The 23,189-nt window shown below is 43.2% G+C and overlaps 1 protein-coding gene across 3 annotated transcripts in view; it reads left to right on the top strand.

The window, feature by feature from the left end:
- The first annotated feature begins 11,881 nt into the window (after positions 1-11,881).
- fmnl2b (formin-like 2b) overlaps positions 11,882-23,189 on the top strand; it is a 46,126-nt gene continuing 34,818 nt past the window's right edge. Inside the window, exons 1-22 of one of the 3 annotated variants that reach the window (XM_062053985.1) lie at positions 11,882-12,376; positions 12,565-12,648; positions 13,179-13,259; positions 14,147-14,223; positions 14,291-14,374; positions 14,639-14,782; positions 14,852-14,981; positions 15,116-15,192; positions 15,306-15,399; positions 15,502-15,576; positions 15,684-15,794; positions 15,890-16,039; positions 16,111-16,212; positions 16,354-16,574; positions 16,766-16,869; positions 16,973-17,161; positions 17,332-17,352; positions 17,563-17,687; positions 18,011-18,213; positions 18,280-18,514; positions 18,594-18,662; positions 18,737-18,817. In XM_062053985.1, coding sequence (XP_061909969.1) covers positions 12,257-12,376; positions 12,565-12,648; positions 13,179-13,259; positions 14,147-14,223; positions 14,291-14,374; positions 14,639-14,782; positions 14,852-14,981; positions 15,116-15,192; positions 15,306-15,399; positions 15,502-15,576; positions 15,684-15,794; positions 15,890-16,039; positions 16,111-16,212; positions 16,354-16,574; positions 16,766-16,869; positions 16,973-17,161; positions 17,332-17,352; positions 17,563-17,687; positions 18,011-18,213; positions 18,280-18,514; positions 18,594-18,662; positions 18,737-18,817 — 2,577 coding nt within the window. In that variant the 5' untranslated portion in view covers positions 11,882-12,256. The remainder of the gene's footprint in view (positions 12,377-12,564; positions 12,649-13,178; positions 13,260-14,146; positions 14,224-14,290; positions 14,375-14,638; positions 14,783-14,851; positions 14,982-15,115; positions 15,193-15,305; positions 15,400-15,501; positions 15,577-15,683; positions 15,795-15,889; positions 16,040-16,110; positions 16,213-16,353; positions 16,575-16,765; positions 16,870-16,972; positions 17,162-17,331; positions 17,353-17,562; positions 17,688-18,010; positions 18,214-18,279; positions 18,515-18,593; positions 18,663-18,736; positions 18,818-23,189) is intronic. The other 2 variants (XM_062053986.1, XM_062053987.1) reach the window with 2 other exon arrangements.

Here is a 23,189-nt window from a genome sequence, read left to right as displayed (position 1 = left end):
CCGTCGGCGCTGTCGTCAAACAGCGGCTGGCGAATGTGTGGCAGCCCCTTGCGTTCTTCAGTCGTAAACTGCGAGATAACGAGCGGAAGTACAGCGTATTTGAGCGAGAGTTGATGGCACTGTATCTTGCCACACTCCATTTTCGTTTTCTGTTGGTCCTTCACGGCTTTTGTTGACCAAGATCCTCTGACGTTTGCCATGTCAAAGATTACAGAGCCTTGGTCAGCCCATCGGCAGCGTCACTTGGCGACCATCTCTGAGTTAATTTCGGACATTCAGCATGTGGCCGGTAAAGCCAACCCTGTGGTTGACTGTTTCTATGTGTCCTTTGCAGCTCGGTTTTGATTTTTCGGGAATGGCCGCTGACCAGCCCGACGACCCTGACATTGACGCACTTAAGACTGAGCTCATGCTCGAGGAGGTGGTGATTTGGGATGGGTGCCCTTCTCTCCTTTGCGATGTTTCCACTGGCCGCCCCCGGCCGGTAGTCCCAGTGGGCTGGTATCGCAAGGTTTTTGACACAATCCACTCCTTCTCGCACCCTGGCGTTCGGGCTTCGTCACGTTGGTTTGTGCCAAGTTTGTTTGGCCTGGCCTGACGAAGGATGTTAGGCAGTTGGCAGCCACATGCGAGACATGTTAGCGCACCAAGGTCAAACAGCCCACTAAGGCTGCTTGTGAACTATTCCCGATTCATGTCAGGCGGTTTGACCACATACACGTGGACTTAGTTGTCCCCCTCCATCTGTCGCCTAGTTATACGCACTTGCTCACCATGGTAGATCGCACCACCAAATGGCCAGAAGCAGTTCCTCTCTCCTCCACTGCCTCTGTAGACGTTGCCCGTGCGTTTCTGTCAGCCTGGGTTGCGTGTTTTGGCACGCCATCAGATATAACCTCAAATAGGGGCTCCCAGTTTGTGTCAGAGCTTTGGCCAGTGTTGGCGCAGTCCTTGGGTGTGCAGGTGCATCGCACTACGGCCTACCACCCCCAAGCTAACCACTTATGTGAACGTTTTCACCGGTCGCTTAAAGCAGCTTTACGTGCAGCACTCTCTGATAGCAATTGGATTGACCGTTTACCTTGGGTCATGCTCGGGTTGCGCTCAGCCCCTAAAGAGGATCTCGCCACAGCCCCAGGTGAATTGGTTTTCTGTCGGCCATTTCGCGTTCCGGGGGAGTTTTTGCCTGAGGGTTTCACCCCGTGACCCTTTACCTTTTTGTCGAGGGGCTCCTGGCACCGTCCACCACTGTTTCCCTAAGTCGTTTGTGCCGTCAGAGTTTAAGTCTACCCGTTTTGTCTTTGTACGTCACAACTCCCACCATTCACCCCTCCAGGTTTTCGTTTTCCCTATAACTTTCTGTATGGGTGTTCGGGGCGGGGGGCTGTTGTGGCGGGCAATAGGACCATGCTCACACTCAGCAGAATGGGTGTGGTTTTTATGTCTTCTTGGGCGCACTGTTAAGGTGCCTTTGTTGTGATATGGACATTCTCATGTTGACAGTCTTACAATAAAGACCTGAGAGAAACAACATTGAGTTTCCTGCATTTGCCACACTGTCAACGTAACGTTAACATTAAATTATACTGACTTATAATGTTGGTTTCATCTGAATGAAATTGATGTGAATGCTGTCATTATAATACTGTTGTTGTGTCAGTCAGGTGTCGCCCGCTATATATGCAGAACACACGGGCCATTCAACTGGCAACCGGTGGCCACATCCGACCCGCCAAAGCTTTTCATTTGGCCGACTCTCACACCCAAATAGGCTAGATCAGGGGTCGGCAACCCGCGGCTCCGGAGCCGCATGCGGCTCTTTGACCACGCGGCTCTTTGACTCTCTGATGCGGCTCAGCTACATACTGATCTTTTTTATAACACGGTTGATGAATGAAGAGCAGTTTTGTAGTTATTTCCCCATATTTCTACACAATAACTCAGATATGGTATCAGCAGTAGAGAATATGAAGTGATTTTTGGTTCGTTAAATTTTTAGCTTTATTCATTATCGACATGTTTCTTGCCACTTTGTTGTATATTGTTTATATGATATTTTCTGTTCATTTTATCATCAATCATTACACCTAAAATTTGTTTTTGTTTACTCTTTCAATTTCTATTCCATCTATTTGTATTTGTGTTTGACTTTCCCTTCTGCTGTTACCAAATAGCATTATTTTAGTTTTACCGAGAATCACAGATAGTCTGTTTTTGTCAAGCCATCTTTTTAATTTATTAATTTCTTCTGTTATTATTTGTATTACTTTCTGCGTGTTCTCTCCTGAACAAAACGCTATTCATCATCTGCGAATAATGCTAACTTTAAATCTTTTGTAACTTTACAAATGTCATTTAAATATTAAACAATTTTGGTCCTAGTATTGATCCCTGTGGTACGCCACAGGATATATATAGCGTTGTGGATGATTTTTCGCCTAGCTTCATGTATTGTTTCCTATTGGTTAAGTAGCTTCTAATCCAGTTTAAGACCAACCCTCTGATACCATACCGTTCTATTTTTTATTATTAAAATATTGTGATTCATTGTGTCAAATGCCTTAGTTAGATCCATTAACACTGCTGCACATTTTTTACCATCTATTGCATTGGTAATGTATTCTGTTACTTCGATTATAGCCAACAAATAATTGAATAATAATTCAAAAGAAGGAACATAAATCCCCAACAATACTTCTGGAGCTTCTGTTGACTAGCTGCAGACGCGGCACTTGAGTAACGAAGGCAGAATAATACATTTATTGACGGTGCAGTGTGAAAGCTGCACCGTCAATACTTTACTTTACTTTGTAATTAAGTAAACTATGTCTCAGAGGAATTTAACCTGCGAAGAAAACATCCACATTTCGACAACCGACCCCCAAGCCCTTGGACTCTTGAAACTGCGGCCCTCTTTATTATGTAGTTGAATTGCCCTGGCGTAAGGCTTCGCGATCAGTGGGGGGCCCGTTATGGGTGAAGAAGCACATTGAAATGTAAATTATTGAATGACAAGGCGCTTCATATGAAATTGTACCGCAAATGTATTCTTGGCCACCTCATGCTCTCTCACTGAGTAGAATATGAAAACAGATTTTCCCCCTTACTTCCGGTGGTGTTGTGGCGGGCGTCATCAGTACTTGCTTTGAAAAGCAGAAGGTATTGTGTTTGAATCCCGGTTGTGGTAGAATGTTTTATTTATTTATGTTTTAATGATATTACAATTACTTAATACGCTAAACTTCAGCATCTTAATAAAAATGTGGGCTGTTACAAAATCATGTTGTTTGTCAAAGACGTTAGATAATGTAACAGGTGATAGTTCTATCTCAATGAAAGCTTTTGTTAATCTGGAAATTCATTGTGCTGCTCAAGGTGATATTATTTTAATGGTGCTGATTTCACAAATGATTTCAGCCTTTCAAAGCTCCTCTTGGACCACCAATTTTTGACCTCTGTATATGTCAAATCCTAGTTACGGCCCTTAATCCATCCATTGCCGGGGTAGCAGTCTTGAAAGGAAGGCTAGATTTCACCAAGGTGGTCCGGTACAGCAACCGCAATACCGCAGACGCTGCGCCGATTCGACTGTCCAACTTGGGCTTCTTCCTTCCCTCACTCGTGAACAAGATCCGTGATATACTTGAACTCGTCCACCTGGGGCAATACCTTGCTTAAAACACAAAGGGTGCAATCCACCCTTTTTACGGCTGAGAACCATGGCCTCTAAAATCAAAATCCCGGTCCCTCAATCAAGAGGCGCTTTTACCGACGTTCACACAATTTTGAAGGGACGTGACAACCAAGGCAGTCCCATAATATCCAATATCCATATAACATTCATCTTATTAAATAATAATTTCCTTTTTCTTTTTTTTAATTAAAGTTGAAAATGTACACTATAGTTGCATCTTTATTGATATATTTCAAATCAACTGTGTTTTGCAGGGCCGGCCCCTGGCATAAACACCGGAGGTGTTTGGGGGCCACATGATTATGGCGACCGGTCACTTCAGTAGTTGATCATCAACGTTGTTGTCGTGCTCTGCAGGTGTTTGCTTGTTCTACTTACTTGAACTACCTCATGGATACAATTATACAAAACCCAAAACCAGTGAAGTTGGCACGTTGTGTAAATGGTAAATAAAAACAAAATACAATGATTTGAAAATCCTTTTCAACCTATATTCAATTGAATAGACTGCAAAGACAAGATACTTAGCGTTCAAACAGGTAAACTTTGTAATTTTTTGCAAATATTAGCTCATTTGGAATTTGATGCCTGCAACATGTTTCAAAAAAGCTGGCACAAGTGGCAAAAAATACTGAGAAAGTTGAGGAATGCTCATCAAACACTTATTTGGAACATCCCACAGGTGAAAAAGCTAATTGGGAACAGGTGGGTGCCATGATTGGGTATAAAAGCAGATTCCATGAAATGCTCAGTCACTCACAAACAAGGATGGGGCGAGGGTCACCACTTTGTAAACAAATGCGTAAGCAAATTGTCGAACAGTTTAAGAACAACATTTCTCAACAAGCTATTGCAAGGAATTTGGGGATTTCACCATCTACGATCTGTAATATCATCAAAAGGTTCAGAGAGTCTGGAGAAATCACTGCATCAAAAAGCGACATCAGTATGTAAAGGATATCATCACATGGGCTCAGGAACACTTCAGAAAACCACTATCAGTAACTACAGTTCATCTGTAAGTGCAAGTTAAAACTCTACTATGCAAAGCGAAAGCCATTTATCAACAACACCCAGGCACGCCGCCGGCTTCGCTGGGCCGGAGCTCATCTAAGATGGACTGATGCAAAGTGTAAAATGGTTCTGTTGTCTGATGAGTCCACATTTCAAATTGTTTTTGGAAACCGTGGACGTTGTGTCCTCCGGAACAAAGAGGAAAAAGAACCATCCGGACTGTTATAGGCGCAACGTTGAAAAGCCAGCATCTGTGATGGTATGGGGGTGTATTAGTGCCCAAGGCATGGGTAACTTACACATCTTTGAAGGCACCATTAATGCTGAAAGGTACATACAGGTTTTGGAGCAACATATGTTGCCATCCAAGCAACGTCTTTTTCATGGACGCCCCTGCTTATTTCAGCAAGACAATGCCAAGCCACATTCTGCACATGTTACAACAGCGTGGCTTCGTAGTAAAAAAGTGCGGGTACTAGACTGGCCTGCCTGTAGTCCAGACCTATCTCCCATTAAAAATGTGTGGCGCATTATGAAGCCTAAAATAGCACAACGGAGACCCGGCCACATCCATTCAAAAGCCCATTGAGATAATTGATCATTTAGCATTTCTCTGAATGCAGTTGTCGTAACAGGTTGTATTTATTTCTAAATTGACCTTACTATTTAAGTTCATATTGTAGCCGGATCTTTTCCCCAAACATTTGTTTTTTTCACATGACTATTGAACATATTGAACTGAATTATTGTTGTCGACGTAGTCTTTTTGTTTATCAAACATTGTTTGGAAATACTGTCAAAGCGCTTTGAGTACCTTGAAGGTAGAAAAGTGCTATACAAGTATCCATCCATCCATCTTCAACCGCTTATCCGGAATCGGGTCGCGGGGACAGCAGCTCCAGCAAAGACCCCCAGACTTCCCTCTCCAGAGCAACATTTGCGACTTCCTCCTGGGGAATCCCGAAGCGTTCCCAGGCCAGAGAGGAGATGTAATCCCCCCATCTGGTCCTTGGCCTGCCGCGGGGCCTCCTCCCAGTGGGACGTGCAACGAGGACCTCCCTAGGGAGACGCTCGTGAGGCATCCGCACGAGATGCCCGAACCACCTAAGCTGGCTCCTTTCCAAGCGAAGGAGCAGCGGCTCTACTCCGAGTCTCTCTCGGGTGACTGCACTTCTCACCCTATCTCTAAGGGAGATGCCAGCCACCCTTCTGAGGAAACTCATTTCGGCCGCTTGTATCCGCGATCTTATTCTTTCGGTCATTACCCACACTTCATGACCGTAGGTGAGCGTAGGAATGTAGATAGCTCGGTAGACCGAGAGCTTTGCCTTCTGGCTCAGCTCCCGTTTCGTCACAACAGTGCGGCAGAGAGACTGCAATACTGCCCCAGCTGCTCCGATTCTCCAGCTGATTTCCTTCTCCATCTTTCCCTCACTCGTGAACAAGACCCCGAGATACTTAAACTCCTCCACCTGGGACAGAGTCCTGTCCCCTACCCGGACTGTACAAACCATCGGTTTCCTGCTGAGAACCATGGCCTCAGATTTGGAGATGCTGATCGTCATTCCAGCCGCTGAACACTCGGCTGCGAACCGATCCAGTGAGAGCTGAAGGTCACGAACCGAAGGTGCCATCAGGACCACATCATCTGCAAACAGCAGTGATGCAACCTTTAGCCCCCCGAGACGTATACCCTCTCCGCCATGGCCACGACTCCGCCTAGAAATCCTGGCCATGAAAATCACAAACAGGATAGGTGACAGAGCGCAGCCCTGGCGGAGACCAACCCCCACTGGAAACGGATCCGACTTACATCCAAGCACCCGGACACAACTCTCGCTTTGGTTGTACAGAGATTGCATGGCCCTCAGCAGGATTCCCCTCACTCCGTACTCCCTCAGCACCTCCCACAAGATCTCCCGAGGGACGCGGTCATACGCCTTCTCCAAATCCACAAAACACATGTAGACTGGATAGGCATACTCCCAGGCCCTCTCCAGGATTCCCGCAAGCGTAAAGAGTTGGTCAGTTGTTCCACGACCAGGACGGAATCCACATTGCTCCTCTTGAATCTGAGGTTCGACTATCGGCCGGACCCTCCTTTCCAGTACCTTGGCATAAACTTTCCCAGGGAGGCTGAGTAGTGTGATACCCCTGTAATTAGCACACACCCTCTGGTCCCCCTTTTTGAAAAGGGGAACCACCACCCCAGTCTGCCACTCCCTTGGCACTGTCCCAGACTTCCACGCAATGTTGAAAAGGCGTATCAACCAAGACAGCCCATCAACACCCAGAGCCTTCAGCATTTCTGGACGGATCTCGTCAACCCCCGGAGCTTTGCCACTGTGGAGTTGTCTAACTACCTCAGTGACTTCACTCCGAGAGATCGACGTCGATCCCCCATCATCCTCAGGCCCTGCTCCTATCAGGGAGGGTGTGTCTGATGTATTTGGGTTCAGGAGTTCCTCAAAGTGCTCTTTCCGACGCCCTACGACTTCCTCACTTGAAGTCAGCAAAGTCCCATCCTTGCCGTACACAGCTTGGATGGTTACCTGCTTCCCCCTCCTGAGGTGCCGTATGGTCTTCCAGAACAGCTTTGGTGCCGCCCGATAGTCCTTCTCCATGGATTCCCCGAACTGCTCCCACACCCTCTGCTTAGCCTCGTCCACAGCCACGGCCGCTGCCCTTCGGGCCCGTCGGTACCTTGCAACTGCCTCCGGAGTCCCCTGGGATAACATACCCCGGTAGGACTCCTTCTTCAGTCGGACGGCTTCCCTGACCACCACTGTCCACCAGGGTGTTCGAGGGTTACCCCCCCTTGAGGCACCTAAGACCTTCTGGCCACAGCTCGCAGCTGCAGCTTTAGCAATAGAGGCTTTGAACATTGCCCATTCCTGTTCAATGTCCCCAACCTCCACAGGGATGGCAGAGAAGTCCCGCCGGAGGTGGGAGTTGAAGTCCTTCTGGACAGAGGACTCCTCCAAACGTTCCCAGTTCACCCGCACTACACGCTTGGGTTTGCCAGGTCTGTCCAGAGGTTTCCCCCGCCATCTAACCCAACTCACCACCAGATGGTGATCAGTTGACAGTTCAGCCCCTCTCTTCACCCGAGTGTCCAAAACATACGGCCTCAGATCAGCTGATACGATTACAAAATCGATCATTGATCTTTGGCCTAGGGTGCTCTGGTACCAGGTACACCTATGAGCATCCTTATGCTTGAACATGGTGTTTGTTATCGCAAGTCCGTGACTAGCACAGAAGTCCAATAACAATCCACCACTCAGGTTCAGATCAGGGAGACCGTTCCTCCCAATCACGCCAGTCCAAGTATCACTGTCATTGCCCACGTGCGCCTTGAAGTCCCCCAGCAAGACTATGGAATCCCCTGCCGGCGCCCCATACAGGACCCCATGCAAGGTATCCAAGAAGGCTGAATACTCTGAACTCCTGTTTGGTGCGTATGCACAAACAACAGTCAGAGTTTTCCCCCCTCCAACCCTAAGGCGAAGGGAGGCGACCCTCTTGTCCACTGGGGTGAACTCCAACGTACAGGCACTCAGCCGGGGACTCGTGAGTATCCCCACACCCGCCTGTGCCCTCACACCCTGAGCAACTCCAGAAGTGAACAAGGTCCATCCCTTGTCCAGGAGTGTGGTTTCAGAGCCCTTGCTATGCGTAGAGGTAAGCCCCACCAGATCCAACCGGTAGCGCTCCACCTCTCGCACCAGCTCAGGCTCCTTCCCCACCAGCGTAGAGACGTTCCACGTCCCGAAAGTCAGCCTCTGCTGCCCCGAATTGGTCCGTCTGGAGCCTCCACTTTCACTGCCATCCACTTGGCAGCGCACCCGACCCCACTGGTTCCGACCGCGGGTGGTGGGCCCACGTGGCAGAGAAGATGGTGTGTCCACGTAGCTTCTTCAGGCTGTGCCCGGCCGGGCTCCGTGGCAAGCCCGGCCACCAGGCGCTCGCTGACGAGCCCTACCTCCAGGCCTAGCTCCGGAGGAGGGCCCCGGGCTTCCTCCGGGCCGGGTAACGCATCCTCTTTTAGTGTAGTTCATGGGGGGTATCGTAACCCTGATGGGGGGGGCATTCGGGTGCTACACCTTGCCCAAGGGTGACCCGGAACTATGTAAGGCAGGGGCGTTCAACTCCCTGAGGCTTAATACAAGCCCCCATACCTGTATGTGGGCATATACAAGTATAACCCATTTATATCATTATTTATAACCTGAGGGTTCCTGGTTCGAATTCAGCTTCCGACATCTTCGTCACGGCCGTTGTGTCCTTGGGCAAAACATTTCACCCACCTTGCCCTATGTGCCACTCACACTGGTGTTTGGGGCGCTGCTCTTGTGGCGACCCACCAGTCTTGTTGATAAAAATATAAAATACAAATCTTTGCATAACTTTTGAAATATTATTTATAATATTTCTTCATTTCTAATTATTAACATATTTGAAGTGCATTTTTGTTGGTTGTGTCTTTTATGCACATACTGAGGCTCCCACTGGCAGATCTACTTCTGGTCGCCAAGAGTAATGTACAGTAAGCTCTTGTTTATCGCTGTTAATTGGTCCATGGTAAATGAATTTCTAGTCATTATTAATGATCAATTTAATATTTTTATGGATAAAGCATTAAAAAAAAACTGTCAACTTTTTATTAAATGTTTTTAACATTAAGAAGGCCCTCTAGACATGCAATACCAACCACATATTTACCTTTACAAGCCGCAAACTTCAAAGCGTGATGTGGCCGGAAGACTACTACAATACTCACGAGGCATCAGTCAGCCAAATAGCGAGGTAAGCGAGTAATATTAAAGACAACCAAATATTATAATACTCAATGGCTATGAAATGCTAAATTATTATTGCTTTAACCCATAAGAACTATAACCATGTACAGTAAAATGATGGTTGATATACTAACACATAGATATTAGTCATGTTTTAATAAAATACTATAACTGATAAGAAATATGTGTGCGAAATGTGCTTTTAATTGAAAAAGAGAACATTAAAACATTGAAAATCATTGAACCAGTAACACTTTTTGGTGTCTTTTTAGCATTTATTAGCGTTAGCATGTATTAGCAATGAGTGATATTTTCCTAGATTGTTTTTAATGGATTACTTTCAAGAAATGTAAATTAAAAAAACTGTTGAAATGTTGTATTTGACACCATATTTAAGCTTTCCAATTGTTAAATGTATTTTACTCACAAAAATAATGAGTTACTTTACCTGACACCCAGCTAATTCGGGAAATATCCCGGCCCAGTCACATGACTGTCACATGACAACCATTCCCAAGTGTTTCTTGTACTTCTCTCAGGAACTTGATGAGTTGAAACTTTATACTTGTTTTTATGAGTCACTTATGATAGTCAATATTGATTTTGTACCTACAGCTTGCCAGTTTCATATAATGAATTGTTACTTCATCTTGGACTAGATCAGGGATGTCAAACTCATTTTAGATCAGGGGCCACGTGGAGAAAAATCTACTCCCAAGTGGGCCGGACTGGTAAAATAACGATAACTTAAAAATAAAGACAACTTCAGGTTGTTTTGTTTTGTTTACAGATAGAACAAGCACATTCTGAAAATGTACAATTCATAATGATGTTGTTGTTTTTTTTACACTTACATGTTACGGTATATAGTATTCTATCTTTATTTGTCATTATTTATACTTTCTGAATAACTTATGAGATAATGTTCATCAGTCAACTCATTGGTGTTAATTTTCAATCCATTAAGATAAAAAAATAATATCAAAATCAAATTACAGGATGTTATTTATGGAGTGTGCTCATTTTTCTCGACTGGTGCACTAACATCAAGTAGTTTTTTTTTTGTTTTTTTTACATATGTAGTAGGGCTGTGAATCTTTGGGTGTCCCACGATTCGATTCAACATCGATTCTTGGGGTCACGATTCAATTTAAAAAAAAAAGTTTTTCAATTCAACACGATTCTCGAAAAAAAAAAGATTTTTTCCCGATTCAAAACGATTCTCTATTCATTCAATACATAGGATTTTAGCAGGATCTACCCCAGTCTGCTGACATGCAAGCAGAGTAGTAGATTTTTGTAAAAAGCTTTTATAATTGTAAAGGACAATGTTTTATCAACTGATTGCAATAATGTAAATTTGTTTTAACTATTAAATGAACCAAAAATATAACTTATTTTATCTTTGTGAAAATATTGGACACAGTGTGTTGTCAAGCTTATGAGATGCGATGCAAGTGTAAGCCAATGTGACACTATTGTTCATTTTTATTGTATTTTATAAATGTATAATGATAATGTTAATGAGGGATTTTTTAATCACTGCTATTTTGAAATTTTAACTAATATTGATACTGTTGTTGATAACATTCATTTTTGTTTCACTACTTTTGGTTTGTTCTGTGTCATGTTTGTGTCTCCTCTCAATTGCTCTGTTTATTGCCGTTCTGAGTGTTGCTGGGTTGGGTTTGGTTTTGGAATTGCATTGCATTGTTATGGTATTGCTGTGTATTGTTTTGTTGGATTGATTAATTAAAAAATAAAAAATAAAAATAAAATAATAATAATAATAAAAATTAATTAAAAAATCGATTTTTTTAAAATGAGAATCGATTCTGAATCGCACAACGTGAGAATCGCGATTCGAATTTGAATCGATTTTTTCGCACACCCCTAATATGTAGCATAATCTACAAAGATACAAATAATTGCTATTGTGACATCCAGTGGACACATTTAGAACAGCAGTTTCTTTCATTCAAAAATATTGCCTCATTTTTATTCTTAGCAAACTCATCCCGCGGGCCGGATAAAACCGAATCAGGCCCGCGGGCCGTACGTTTGACACCCCTGGACTAGATTAAAAGTATCTATCAAAAAATAATCCGGATTCGAACTAAAAATCCTTTTTTTGAACACCGGCGCTGCGTTTTAAAACATTTAAAATGAAGTGGATGAGCCTGCGGGGGGGCGGAGCTTGTTGCAGTAGAGCCCTCATTGTGAGAGGATGCAGAGGAGAGAGGGAGGAGGAAGGCTGGAGCGAGCTAACAAAGACTGGGAGGCCAGGAAGGAGAGACAAAGAGGAGGTGGCAACAACTCGCTTTCTTCATGTGGGGGAGGAGAGGGGGAGGATTAACCGGCTGATCTGCAACACACACATTTTTATATAGACACACCAAACACACACGCGGCTGAGCATCAGCAGGATCAACATCATCACCAGTGGTGGCGAGCCAGAGACAAAGAGTGAGACGGGGTGGGGAGTGGGGGGGGGGGGAGTGAACGGGGGACCATTTCACCATCTGAGGACAGACAGACGGAAGGACTGGCGAGAGGATTGACGGACGGATGTGAGGAGAGACAGGCGACCTGAAGAAGGACAGAGGGGAGGAGGGACGGACACACGGCCTTCATCACCTCCAGTTGTGTTCGAGCGCGATGGCCGACCACATGTTTGTGTGTGTGTGCTGAGAGTGTGTCTGTGGTGGGTGTGTTTTTCATGCAAGTGTGAAGTGTGTGTGTGTGTATGATGGGGAACACGGAGAGCATGGAGAGCCAGCTGGCTGTGATCCGGTCCAGAGCCGCACCAGTCCGACTCCCAATGCCTGATGCCGCCGAGCTGGAGGAGAGGTTTTCCATTGCCCTGGTAACCACTCAAACACTCACGCAGATGCACACACTGAGAAAGAACACACTACACAACGGCATGTACACGAGCTACCTAACCAGACAGGTAGATCCCGTACTGACGTCTTTAGATGCCTGTAGGATAATCGGATCCGGACGGGAGTTTTATCAAAAATAAACGTGTATTTTTTGAAAATGATATTTCAGAATTCCATGAACCTTCCTCCAGACAAGGTGCGTCTGTTGCGTTCCTATGACAACGAGAAGAAGTGGGAGCTGATCTGTGATCAGGTAGGAGATTTGATTGATGCTTGTCTTTCCTTACTAAGCAGCATCTTCACCTTTTAAACCCTACAGTACTGGGGGCAGCATGTGTTGCTATGGTAACGCTTGTATCAATATACCCATGCTCTGTAACTGGAAGAACGTCAGCCAAAAGCAATTTTATAAGAAGAGAAGACAATTCACCGCACAAGCATTTAAATGTGTGTAAAACAAGCAAGCAGTCAGAGAGCAACATTTGTCATGAATAATTTTGTAAGACAAAACATGAATGAAAATGACTTAGCAGTGTTTGAAAGCTAACACCCTTAAAGTATCATTCCTTTACGGCTAAAACCTTTATTCTGATCCAGTAGTAAAGATACTGTAACTCTACACTAACCAAGTATTTACTTTCACAACACATCCATGACACAATGTTGAATTTGTTTGATCTTTTTAATAGCAAGTCTCTTAAGCCCAGGATTTAAGGGGTCAAATAAACATACAAACTATTTCAGATTTGGTAAATGACATAATGTTTGATGTTTGCAACGTAGGAGAGATTCCAAGTGAAAAACCCTCCACACACGTACATCCAGAAGCTTCGAGGATTTCTCGACCCAGCGGTCACACGCAAGGTAAGCCTGGGGAAAAAAGATGGACGCTGTGTTTGTGTGTTGTCAAACAGAAAACAAAACCCTCAGCTCCTTTTTGAAAAGACTCTTGTATGTTTATCATCCACATCCGTCACTTTCACATACATGGTACCTGAAAACCAACAAAAACGTCCTCTGTGGAAAACAAATAGGAATTTTCAGGTTGACATATCTTCTCCCCCTTCTACCAATACCCTAACAACAACTGTGGAGTACCTCAAGTCTCAATAGTACAACCAGCTGGTTTTCCAGTAACACGTTTAACACGTTCCTCTCGATACTGCTTGAATAAGTGTCACATATTTTCAATATGAGAGGAAAGGCTCAAGCCAGAACATTTGGTGCCATATGTGGCCACAACTGAAACATTTTTATGCTTACGTTGAAAAAAGTAAGAAGGCCTGAAGTCTTGAAAGAAGCCTCATGCGACTAGATGACTTGATCAAGAGCTTCTGCTTTTTCATGGTCTTGTCACAGACGATCAATCAATTTATTTGCTTGGCGTCTCAAATATGTTTTTAGATAGCTCTAAAAACCTTGGCATGTGGAGTTTTTGGGAGTGTTCACAAAAGTGACTCTCATTATATTTTTTTCACCAATGTTTCACCACACATTCCACACATCCACTCACCATTGTTCTTCTCTCAATACTGTTTTAAACCCACTTTCTTTGTTTTTGACTTAGAACATTTGCCATTATTTACGTCACTATAAAAAAAAGTGAATTCAAAAGAGTGTAGCACCTTCCAAGTGTTGAAGGAAGACAGCTGTTACCATGTTTTTACTTTAACATAAAAAAACTTAGGTTTTTATAATCCAGGTCTTTTATAAAATCCAACACTTAATCCTGACTACGTCTGTGTCTGCAGAAATTCAGGAGAAGGGTCCAAGAGTCAACGCAGACACTCCGAGAACTTGAGATTTCTCTTCGCACAAACCACATCGGGTACGATTTGATTTTGCTTGTCCCTGTCTGACCTATGTGTGTGTCTGACCTGATCTCTTGTGTGCAGTTGGGTGAGAGAGTTTCTAAATGAGGAGAATCGAGGTCTGGACGTTCTTGTGGAGTATTTGTCCTTTGCACAGTATGCTGTCACGTAAGTCCACAAAATGTTTCATTGCTCTCAGGCAATCATCTTGAGAAGTCTTGACAAGCTAGAGTTTATCCAAGACCAAACATTCTCACAGTGTGAATCTTAAACTCATTTGATGTCAGACGATTATAACTGCTTTTGTTCTGTTACTGTTTCTGAACAGTTCAACTGCATCCCTGACACTGGGCCACGCTGCACTAGTCAATAAGAAAAAGTAAAGCAACATCTTATTTGTCGAGTCGGCTAAGACCAACATTTACTCTGCAGGTTTGATGGCGAGCAGTCAGAGTCTGGAGGAGATGCAGCTTCTATTGACTCTCCATGGAGTCGGTCCATAGAAGATCTCCATGGTGACTGCAGTCTCCCTTCCCCGTCCTCCTCTGTACCCAGAACAGCACGACACTCCATCAGGTAATAAAGAGAAAAGGAGAAGGACTCTTGGGAGGTTGTAAAGTCCCTGATAATGTTACATTTTGTTAGTAGTTCCACGTTGGTGACTCGCTCCAACACGCTGCCCAGTAGTCGCACTCTGAAAAATTCCAGACTGGTGTGTAAGAAAGATGACGTCCATGTGTGCATCATGTGTCTTCGAGCTATCATGAACTACCAGGTGAAGCTTTCTCTGTTTCTCCTGTATGTAGAATTTGTGGAAATGGATGGAATCTAGAGATGTAAAAAGACATCATAGGAACTAAACAACTCTTAATGTCTCTTAAGACTAATGCACGGATTGTTCCTTCTCAGTACGGTTTCAACATGGTCATGTCTCATCCACACGCTGTGAACGAAATTGCTCTGAGCCTCAACAACAGGAATGCAAGGTTACTAGAACACACATACTAAAAGTACTATGTAACTTTTAAAACAAGCCATAAAAACTACATAAAACCAGACAATTGCAAACTGAACTTCTCTACTTGTCCTTTCCCTGTAGGACAAAGGCTCTCGTGTTGGAATTGTTAGCGGCGGTGTGTTTGGTCAGAGGAGGACATGAAATTATCTTGTCTGCCTTTGACAACTTCAAAACGGTAAATTCTCAAAGTCAATATGGCCAAGGGTCACTCGATCTACTTGGTTGCCTCACCAGCTAATGTGATGGACAGACCGGTTGATTGGTTTATCTTCTGCAGGTGTGCTCAGAGTCGATGCGTTTTGAGAAACTCATGGAACACTTCAAAAATGAAGATGACAACATTGATTTCTTGGTAAACTCTATAAACTGTGGTCTTACCATGAAAACAACAAACGACAAATCCGTTCATGTAGAATTTGAATAGGACTCATTTGTTTTGTCCCTATTGTTAATATTTAGGTGGCCTGCATGCAGTTTATCAACATTGTGGTCCACTCAGTGGAAGACATGAACTTCAGAGTTCATCTGCAGTACGACTTTACCAAACTAAACCTGGATGAACACCTAGAGGTAACAAGAGGGTCCTCAGTCTTTCTGGATGTGTAACAACAGGACAGGACGCAAAACAAAGAACATTATTAACTTGTCTCGCCTCCATCTACCAGAGGGTGAAGCACACAGAGAGTGACAGACTGCAGGTGCAGATTCAGGCATATCTGGACAATGTGTTTGATGTCGGGACCCTACTTGAAGATGCAGAGACCAAAACCGCTGCATTGGAAAGAGTGGAAGAGTTGGAGGAGAACCTGAGCACAGTGAGACAAGCTGCCAAGACAGAATTAAAGAGACAGCCGATGCTGACTCGCTAACATCTTTCTCTATTCAGATGTCGGAACGTCTGCTCGATGTGGAAAACGAAGCAATGCTGAAGATCGTCGAACTTGAGAAGCAGCTGATGCAAACCAACAAGGAGCTGGACCAGCTTAGAGTCAGTACTGTTACTAAGAACAAAGCCAACTCTTCAAACACTTCACAGTGGACACAGATGATGAAATTGCAGGGCTGCTCATTGGATTACTGGAATTTTGGATGATGGTTAATTAAATTTGACAATTGTTTTGTTGCACAGGATGTATATGCCAACACCAACACACAGGTACACACACTGCGGCGGATTGTTCGGGAGAAAGACCAGACTATCCGTCGTCAGAGTCGTCTAGAGCGTCAGGCCCAGGAGGCGCAACAAGCAGGAGGCCCTGGAGCTCCTCAACCCCAAAGAGGGGAAGGTGATGGGGGTGTGGTCAATTGTGCCTCACCCTCACCTCCCCCCTGCTCCAATCTCTCCCCCAGGTAAAGTAGTAATTGTTTTATTTTCAGTGGGACCTTTACCATTATGGTAATGTTCTAATAGACACAGTTATTTGTCTATTCAGTTTGTAGATATGCCAACAAACGGGCCAACAAAAACAAGCTTTGGGCTGAAAATGGCCCCCAGGTTAGACTTTGGACACCACAAATAACTATTTCTACTTTCTATCCAGCCCAGAAACGGTCGCATATCATGCCATGGGATCAGGAATGGGGGGAGCTCTAGATATGCCATCCCTACCCGCGCCTCCTCCACCGCCACCCATGCCAGGTTCGGGTGAGTGAACTACACCAATCCCAATGCAAATATTTACTAATTATTGTTGTGGAATACTTCCTGTACAACCCTGAACAATAAAGGAGTATCTTTTTCTTGACAGTGTCCAACGGGTTGTACCCGGCACCGCCACCCCCTGCTCCTCCTCCTCCCCCACCTCCTCCGCCCCCTCCATGTCGGACTAGCGAGCTCTCGTCCACTCTCCCTATGCCTCCTCCTCCTCCCCCAGTGGCCCCCCCACTTCCAGGGTCAGGAGGGTCACCCACGGTCATCTTCAACTCTGGGCTGGCAGGTGAGCGCAGACAAACATATTCAGTGTTGAAATTTCCTTCAACAAATTTACTTTCGTGTAAATTTGCTTCCGGTTTAGGCAAGACTAGGGCGCTTTTAAGAAAAAAATTTCTCGTGGCGTTTATCCATCAGGAAATCACTAACACATGTTTTTTTTTGTTCTGCTGTCAGAGGGACCACTCAAGTTATTCTGTAGGTTTACTTGACTGTCCACCTGTCAAACAACTATCCATCTTCTCCCCATCTTCCATCCATGATTTTACAATCCATCATCCACCTGTCAATCAATTCTGCCACTCATTCATCCATCATCCAATTATCTGCCAGCGTCATAAACCACCAACTATGTTTGAAAAATGAATATCACTGTCAAATGATGGTCTGTTTGCTTAATACTCACAGCGGTGAAGATAAAGAAACCAATCCAGACCAAGTTTCGGATGCCAGTCTTGAATTGGGTTGCTCTGAAACCGAGTCAGATCAACGGCACGGTCTTTAACGACATTGACGATGAAGCCATCCTGCAGGTAACACCTGTTTGGTTTAATCAGGTTGAACAGAAACCGGAAGGTGGCGTTTCAAACAGTGGTTACTAAGCCACAGTCACTGCTGTAGTGTCCTAGGGGAAGACACTTATGCCGGGTGCATAAAGGTTAATGAATGTTTGTCAGTCTAGCCCAGTACAAACGTGTCTACAGATGTAGTTTACCACCATCACTTCGGGGATGTGGACTGAATGAATAATGGTTTTCATTGTAAAGTCTAGAAAGGCCAAAAATCCAATCCATTCTAATTATGATATACTTCAATCTTGTTGGAGCATGTTCTTACTCACTTTGTTTGTGTCCAGGATTTGGATGTGGAAGTCTTTGAGGAGCTCTTTAAAACAAAGGCTCAGGGTCCAGCCATGGATTTAACGCTATCCAGACAGAAACTTCCTCAGAAGGCTGTGTCTAGAGTTTCTCTGCTGGAGGCCAACCGAGCCAAGAACTTGGCCATCACACTGAGAAAGGCTGGCCAGGGCCCAGAGGTCATCTGCCGTGCCATCCACACGTAAGACTGACATGAGAACCAAGCCTGTGTCACATAATGTCGCTAATTTGAACTCTGCTCATCTAGGTTTGATCTGCGGACCGTTCGAGTTGACTTTGTGGAGTGCCTGATGCGTTTCCTGCCGACAGAAGCCGAGGTGAAGCTTCTACGTCAGTACGAGCGAGACCGAAAACCTTTGGAGGCACTGAGTGACGAAGACATCTTCATGATCCAGTTCAGCCGAATTGAAAGACTCAACCAGCGCATGTCCATTATGACCTTTATGGGCAACTTCTGTGACAATGTGCAACTGCTAACACCGGTAGATGGAAACGTTCAAACTAAATGATAAATCTGTAAAGAGAGTAGGTCTTGTCAAACAATGTTGCATCTTTTTATAGCAACTCCATGCCATGATTGCTGCATCCGTTTCCATTAAATCATCTCAGAAACTGAAGAAAATACTTGAGGTCAGTTTGTTTCCATTATGATTGGATCACTGGTGTTGTTCTTCCTAACATCTTCTTGCTGTTTGTTGTTGCAGATCATCTTAGCGCTTGGGAATTACATGAACAGCAGTAAGAGAGGTGCTGTGTATGGATTCAAACTACAGAGCTTAGACCTGGTAACTCACACACACACACTCACATTTTATCTCTACCATAACAATATTGACTGTGTGGAGTTTAATTGTGCGTTTATATGTTCTCCCTGTGCTTAGATAATTTCATTCTGTGTACATACAGTGGGGAAATTAAGTATTTGATTCCTTGTTGATTTAGTAAGTGTACCCTTACAAAGATAAGAACAGTATATCACTTTATAGTAGGTTCTGTGTAACAGAGAGTGTAAAAAAAATAAAGAAAACGGTATATAAAGATTGAACATTTATTTCTGTTTGAACCATGTAAGTAAGTATTTGATGCCCTTACAAAAGGTAATTTAGTAGTTGGTGCAGAAAGTATTGTTGGTAAGCACAGAGATCAGACATGTATTTTAAATGTAGCACCTGCACTTTGTTGAAGTTGGTCAGCAGGGATTCAAGGGTTTTGGAGAGAGAAACATTACAAAACAGAATATTTGCACCTCCATGTCTGACAGTAGTGATGTTGTTAGATTTTGTATTCAACATTTCTCTGCAAACAAACACGTCCAGCTTATTGGAAGCCAAACACATCTATTTTGCTGTCATGTGATCTCTTCAAAGTCTCCTTGTCGCCTTGTGTGACTCATTCAGGTGTTAATTGTCAAACTTGTAGTCCATTTCAGTCTTGTGCAGGTCTATAATCTTGTCCTTGAGGTCAGTTCTGTGGTTTTGCCCGAGGAGGTGTCGAGCAAAGCAACCAGTAATGTAATGGGTGGTAGGGATGTGCGTATCGATCCTGTGGTATCGATATATCGATACTCACACGCTACTCATTTGGCATCACTTTTCTGAAAAAAGTATCGATATAAACCAAAAAACGGCGTGTGGGGGGTGCAAGCATCATTTTCAGGTGTTTTTGATTACTTACTTAACTTACTATGTGCTGGGACACCCCTGTACCTGGCAGGGTATAGAGCTGGCCCAGTCACGTCACAGGAGACAGCGAATGAGCGTCGTCAACGTGCAACACACACACAGCCAGCCGACAGCGATGTTACTTTTCCTGAACAGCAATCTGAGACATCAGTAAAGTGTGACGTGTGACGACATATCTCGAGTACACTAAAGGTGTGATGGTGTCAGACATTTTTGTAGATAATTTTTCCAAGTTCATTTTCTCAAGGAACTGTCTTTCGTATGCAGGTTTATAGGACAAGGAAATCCTAGTTTATTGTGATAAGGAAATTATTGACTTTGCTTCAGAGAAGTGTTATAAGTTTACTTCCACAAAGAGGTTTGAAACATAACATTGTTATGAATAAATGTTTTTTCAAGATTTTTCTACCAATACTTTTTTTTTGAGAAATAAGAAAAGTGAAAATGCGTATATTTTTGTTTATATTTAATTAATTTTTCATATTTATGTTATTTATTTTAATTTTACTTTTATTATATATTGACCATAATGAATGTGGTATAAATGGTCTGTATTTGTCTTGTGATTTGTCTTAAATAATAACAATAGTAATAATATTTTTGACTGACAAAAATTGCCAATAAGAAATTAATGGTATCTGTATTGGTATCGGTATCGATGAAAATGCAAGAAAAAGTATCAGTATCGTATCGAATCCTAAAGGTGTGGTATCGCCCATCCCTAATGGGTGGGCAGAGTAAGCCGTGCCCGCCCTGGGCTGGAAGCTGTTTGTTTTCTTTTATTTATTAATTAATTTTTTACTTTAGAGCAAATAGGATGATCAGTAATCAAAACAAAGGCACATTGACTAAGACAATAAAACAAGTAACTGACATGTTAGTTTACGAAGCAAAAATGTTGACAGAAAAGAAATACAATCATAATAAATTTCGTCTTGTCAATGGGTGGGACAAGTTTGAAATATATCCAATCACAACTTATCAATGGTGTACATTGAAAATTGGGCGAGGGGTTAGTTATGAACAAGAGTCAATCAGATGCTTTTCCTTGCGAGGTAAGGAAGTCGCCGCCAAAACCAAAATGTGTGGCTTTAAAGTACCAATGATTGTCACGCACACACTAGGTGTGGCGAAATTATTCTCTGCATTTGACCAATCACCCTTGATCACCCCCTGGGAGGTGAGGGGAGCAGTGGGCAGCAGCGGTGGCCGCGCCCGGGAATAATTTTTGGTGATTTAACCCTCATTTCCAACCCTTGATGCTGAGTGCCAAGCAGGGAGGTAATGGGTCCCATTTTTATAGTCTTTGGTATGACTCGGCCGGGGTTTGAACTCAACATTTTCTACATGGCGATATGTGCACACCAGGGAGATAGTAAAGAGCACACATTTCATTTGTACTGCTCTGATGCCAACAGCAGGCAAGTCATCAATCGTCACATCGACACAAATGTAAGTCAAATCTATTCTTTGCTGCTATCGGTGTTGCACCAAAAACTGATTCCATGTCAAAAAAGTATTCTCGCTGCCGTGTCGCAGGACCACGTCTTATGTTTTAAGGTTTTGTCTGTCGACAACTGATTACTACATGCAAGACAAACACTTATAGTTGTGGTTATCATTAAGATGTGTGTTATTTACATACTTGCCAACCCTCCCGTTTTTACCGGGAGACTCCCGGTATTCAGCGCCTCTCCCGATAACCTCCCAGCAGAAATGTTCTCCCGACAAACTCCCGGTATTCAGCCGGAGGTGGAGGCCACGCCCCCTCCAGCTCAATGCGGACCTGAGTGGGGACAGCCTGTTCTCACGTCCGCTTTCCCACAATATAAACAGCTTGCCTGCCCAATGACATCATAACTGTACAATGATCGAGGGAGAGTTCTTGGTTTCTTATGTGGGTTTATTGTTAGGCAGTTTCATTAACGTCCTCCCAGCGCGGTAACAACACACAACAACAGCAGTCACGTTTAGTCTACCGTAAAGCAGTTCGTCTGCCGTAAACAGCCAATACTGCCATCTACTGGATAGCCTTCAGAACACTGAAATTCAAGTATTTCTTTTATTTATATGTATAATAAAATAAATATATATATATATATATATATATATATATATATATATATATATATATATATATATATATATATATATATATATATATATATATATATATATATATATATATAGCTAGAATTCACTGAAAGTCGAGTATTTCATACATATATATATATATATATATATATATATATATATATATATATATATATATATATATATATATATATATATATATATATATATATATATATATATATATATATGAAATACTTGGGTTGGTAAATTCTAGCTTAAATATATTCCCCTCTTAACCCAACCACCCCCCACCCCCGACCACGCCCCCACCTCCCGGTATCGGAGGTCTCAAGGTTGGCAAGTATGGTTATTTAAGCCTTTATCGTGTTTGAACAATGACAGAGTTGGCCTATTCTATGATAATAATGGGACTGTAAAGGACTCTTATTGATCCGATGTTAATGTGCTAAAACCTCTTTCTTGTTCAGAAGCTACATACAATAATAACTGCTCTTTGTTCATGCACATAATAAATATTAATCAGGTGTTTGGATGTATTCATCCAAGCGAGTTACGTGTATGATAATAAAGTACATACTGTACTGTTTACGTGTTGAAGTACCCTTTAAAAGATGAAATCAACCTCAAAGAACATCTTAGTGATTAGAAATAATATTTTGATATTGACACATGTCATGTGTACATCTCCTAAAGGCCTACTGAAATGATTTTTTAAAATTTAAACGGGAATAGCAGATCCATTCTATGTGTCATACTTGATCATTTCGCGATATTGCCATATTTTTGCTGAAAGGATTTAGTAGAGAAAATCGACGATAAAGTTCGCAACTTTTGCTCGCTGATAAAAAAAAGCCTTGCCTGTACCGGAAGTAGCGTGACGTCACAGGAGCTAGAATTCCTCACAATTCCCCATTGTTTACAATGGAGCGAGAGAGATTCGGACCGAGAAAGTGATGATTACCCCATTAATTTGAGCGAGGATGAAAGATTCGTAGATGAGGAACGTTACAGTGAAGGACTTGAGAGACAGTGATGGACGTATCTTTTTTCGCTCTGACCGTAACTTAGGTACAAGCTGGCTCATTGGATTCCACACTCTCTCCTTTTTCTATTGTAGATCACAGATTTGTATTTTAAACCACCTCGGATACTATATCCTCTTGAAAATGAGAGTCGAGAACGCGAAATGGACATTCAGTGCCTTTTATCTCCACGACAATACATCGGCGAAATGCTTTAGCTACGAACTAACGTGATAGCATCGTGCTTAACTGCATATAGAAACAAAATAAATTAAAGCTGCAAGCAGCATTGGTCGGGTCCGCCTTCTGGCAGGTGCTAGTCCTAGGTGTCCAATACTTTTGTCCAGTGGTAGTCC

This window comes from Entelurus aequoreus, linkage group LG07 (assembly GCF_033978785.1).
Source record: "Entelurus aequoreus isolate RoL-2023_Sb linkage group LG07, RoL_Eaeq_v1.1, whole genome shotgun sequence".
NCBI classification, from domain to species: domain Eukaryota; kingdom Metazoa; phylum Chordata; class Actinopteri; order Syngnathiformes; family Syngnathidae; genus Entelurus; species Entelurus aequoreus.
Note: the sequence above shows the minus strand (reverse complement) of the source record. Positions and strands in the feature narration are given on the sequence as shown.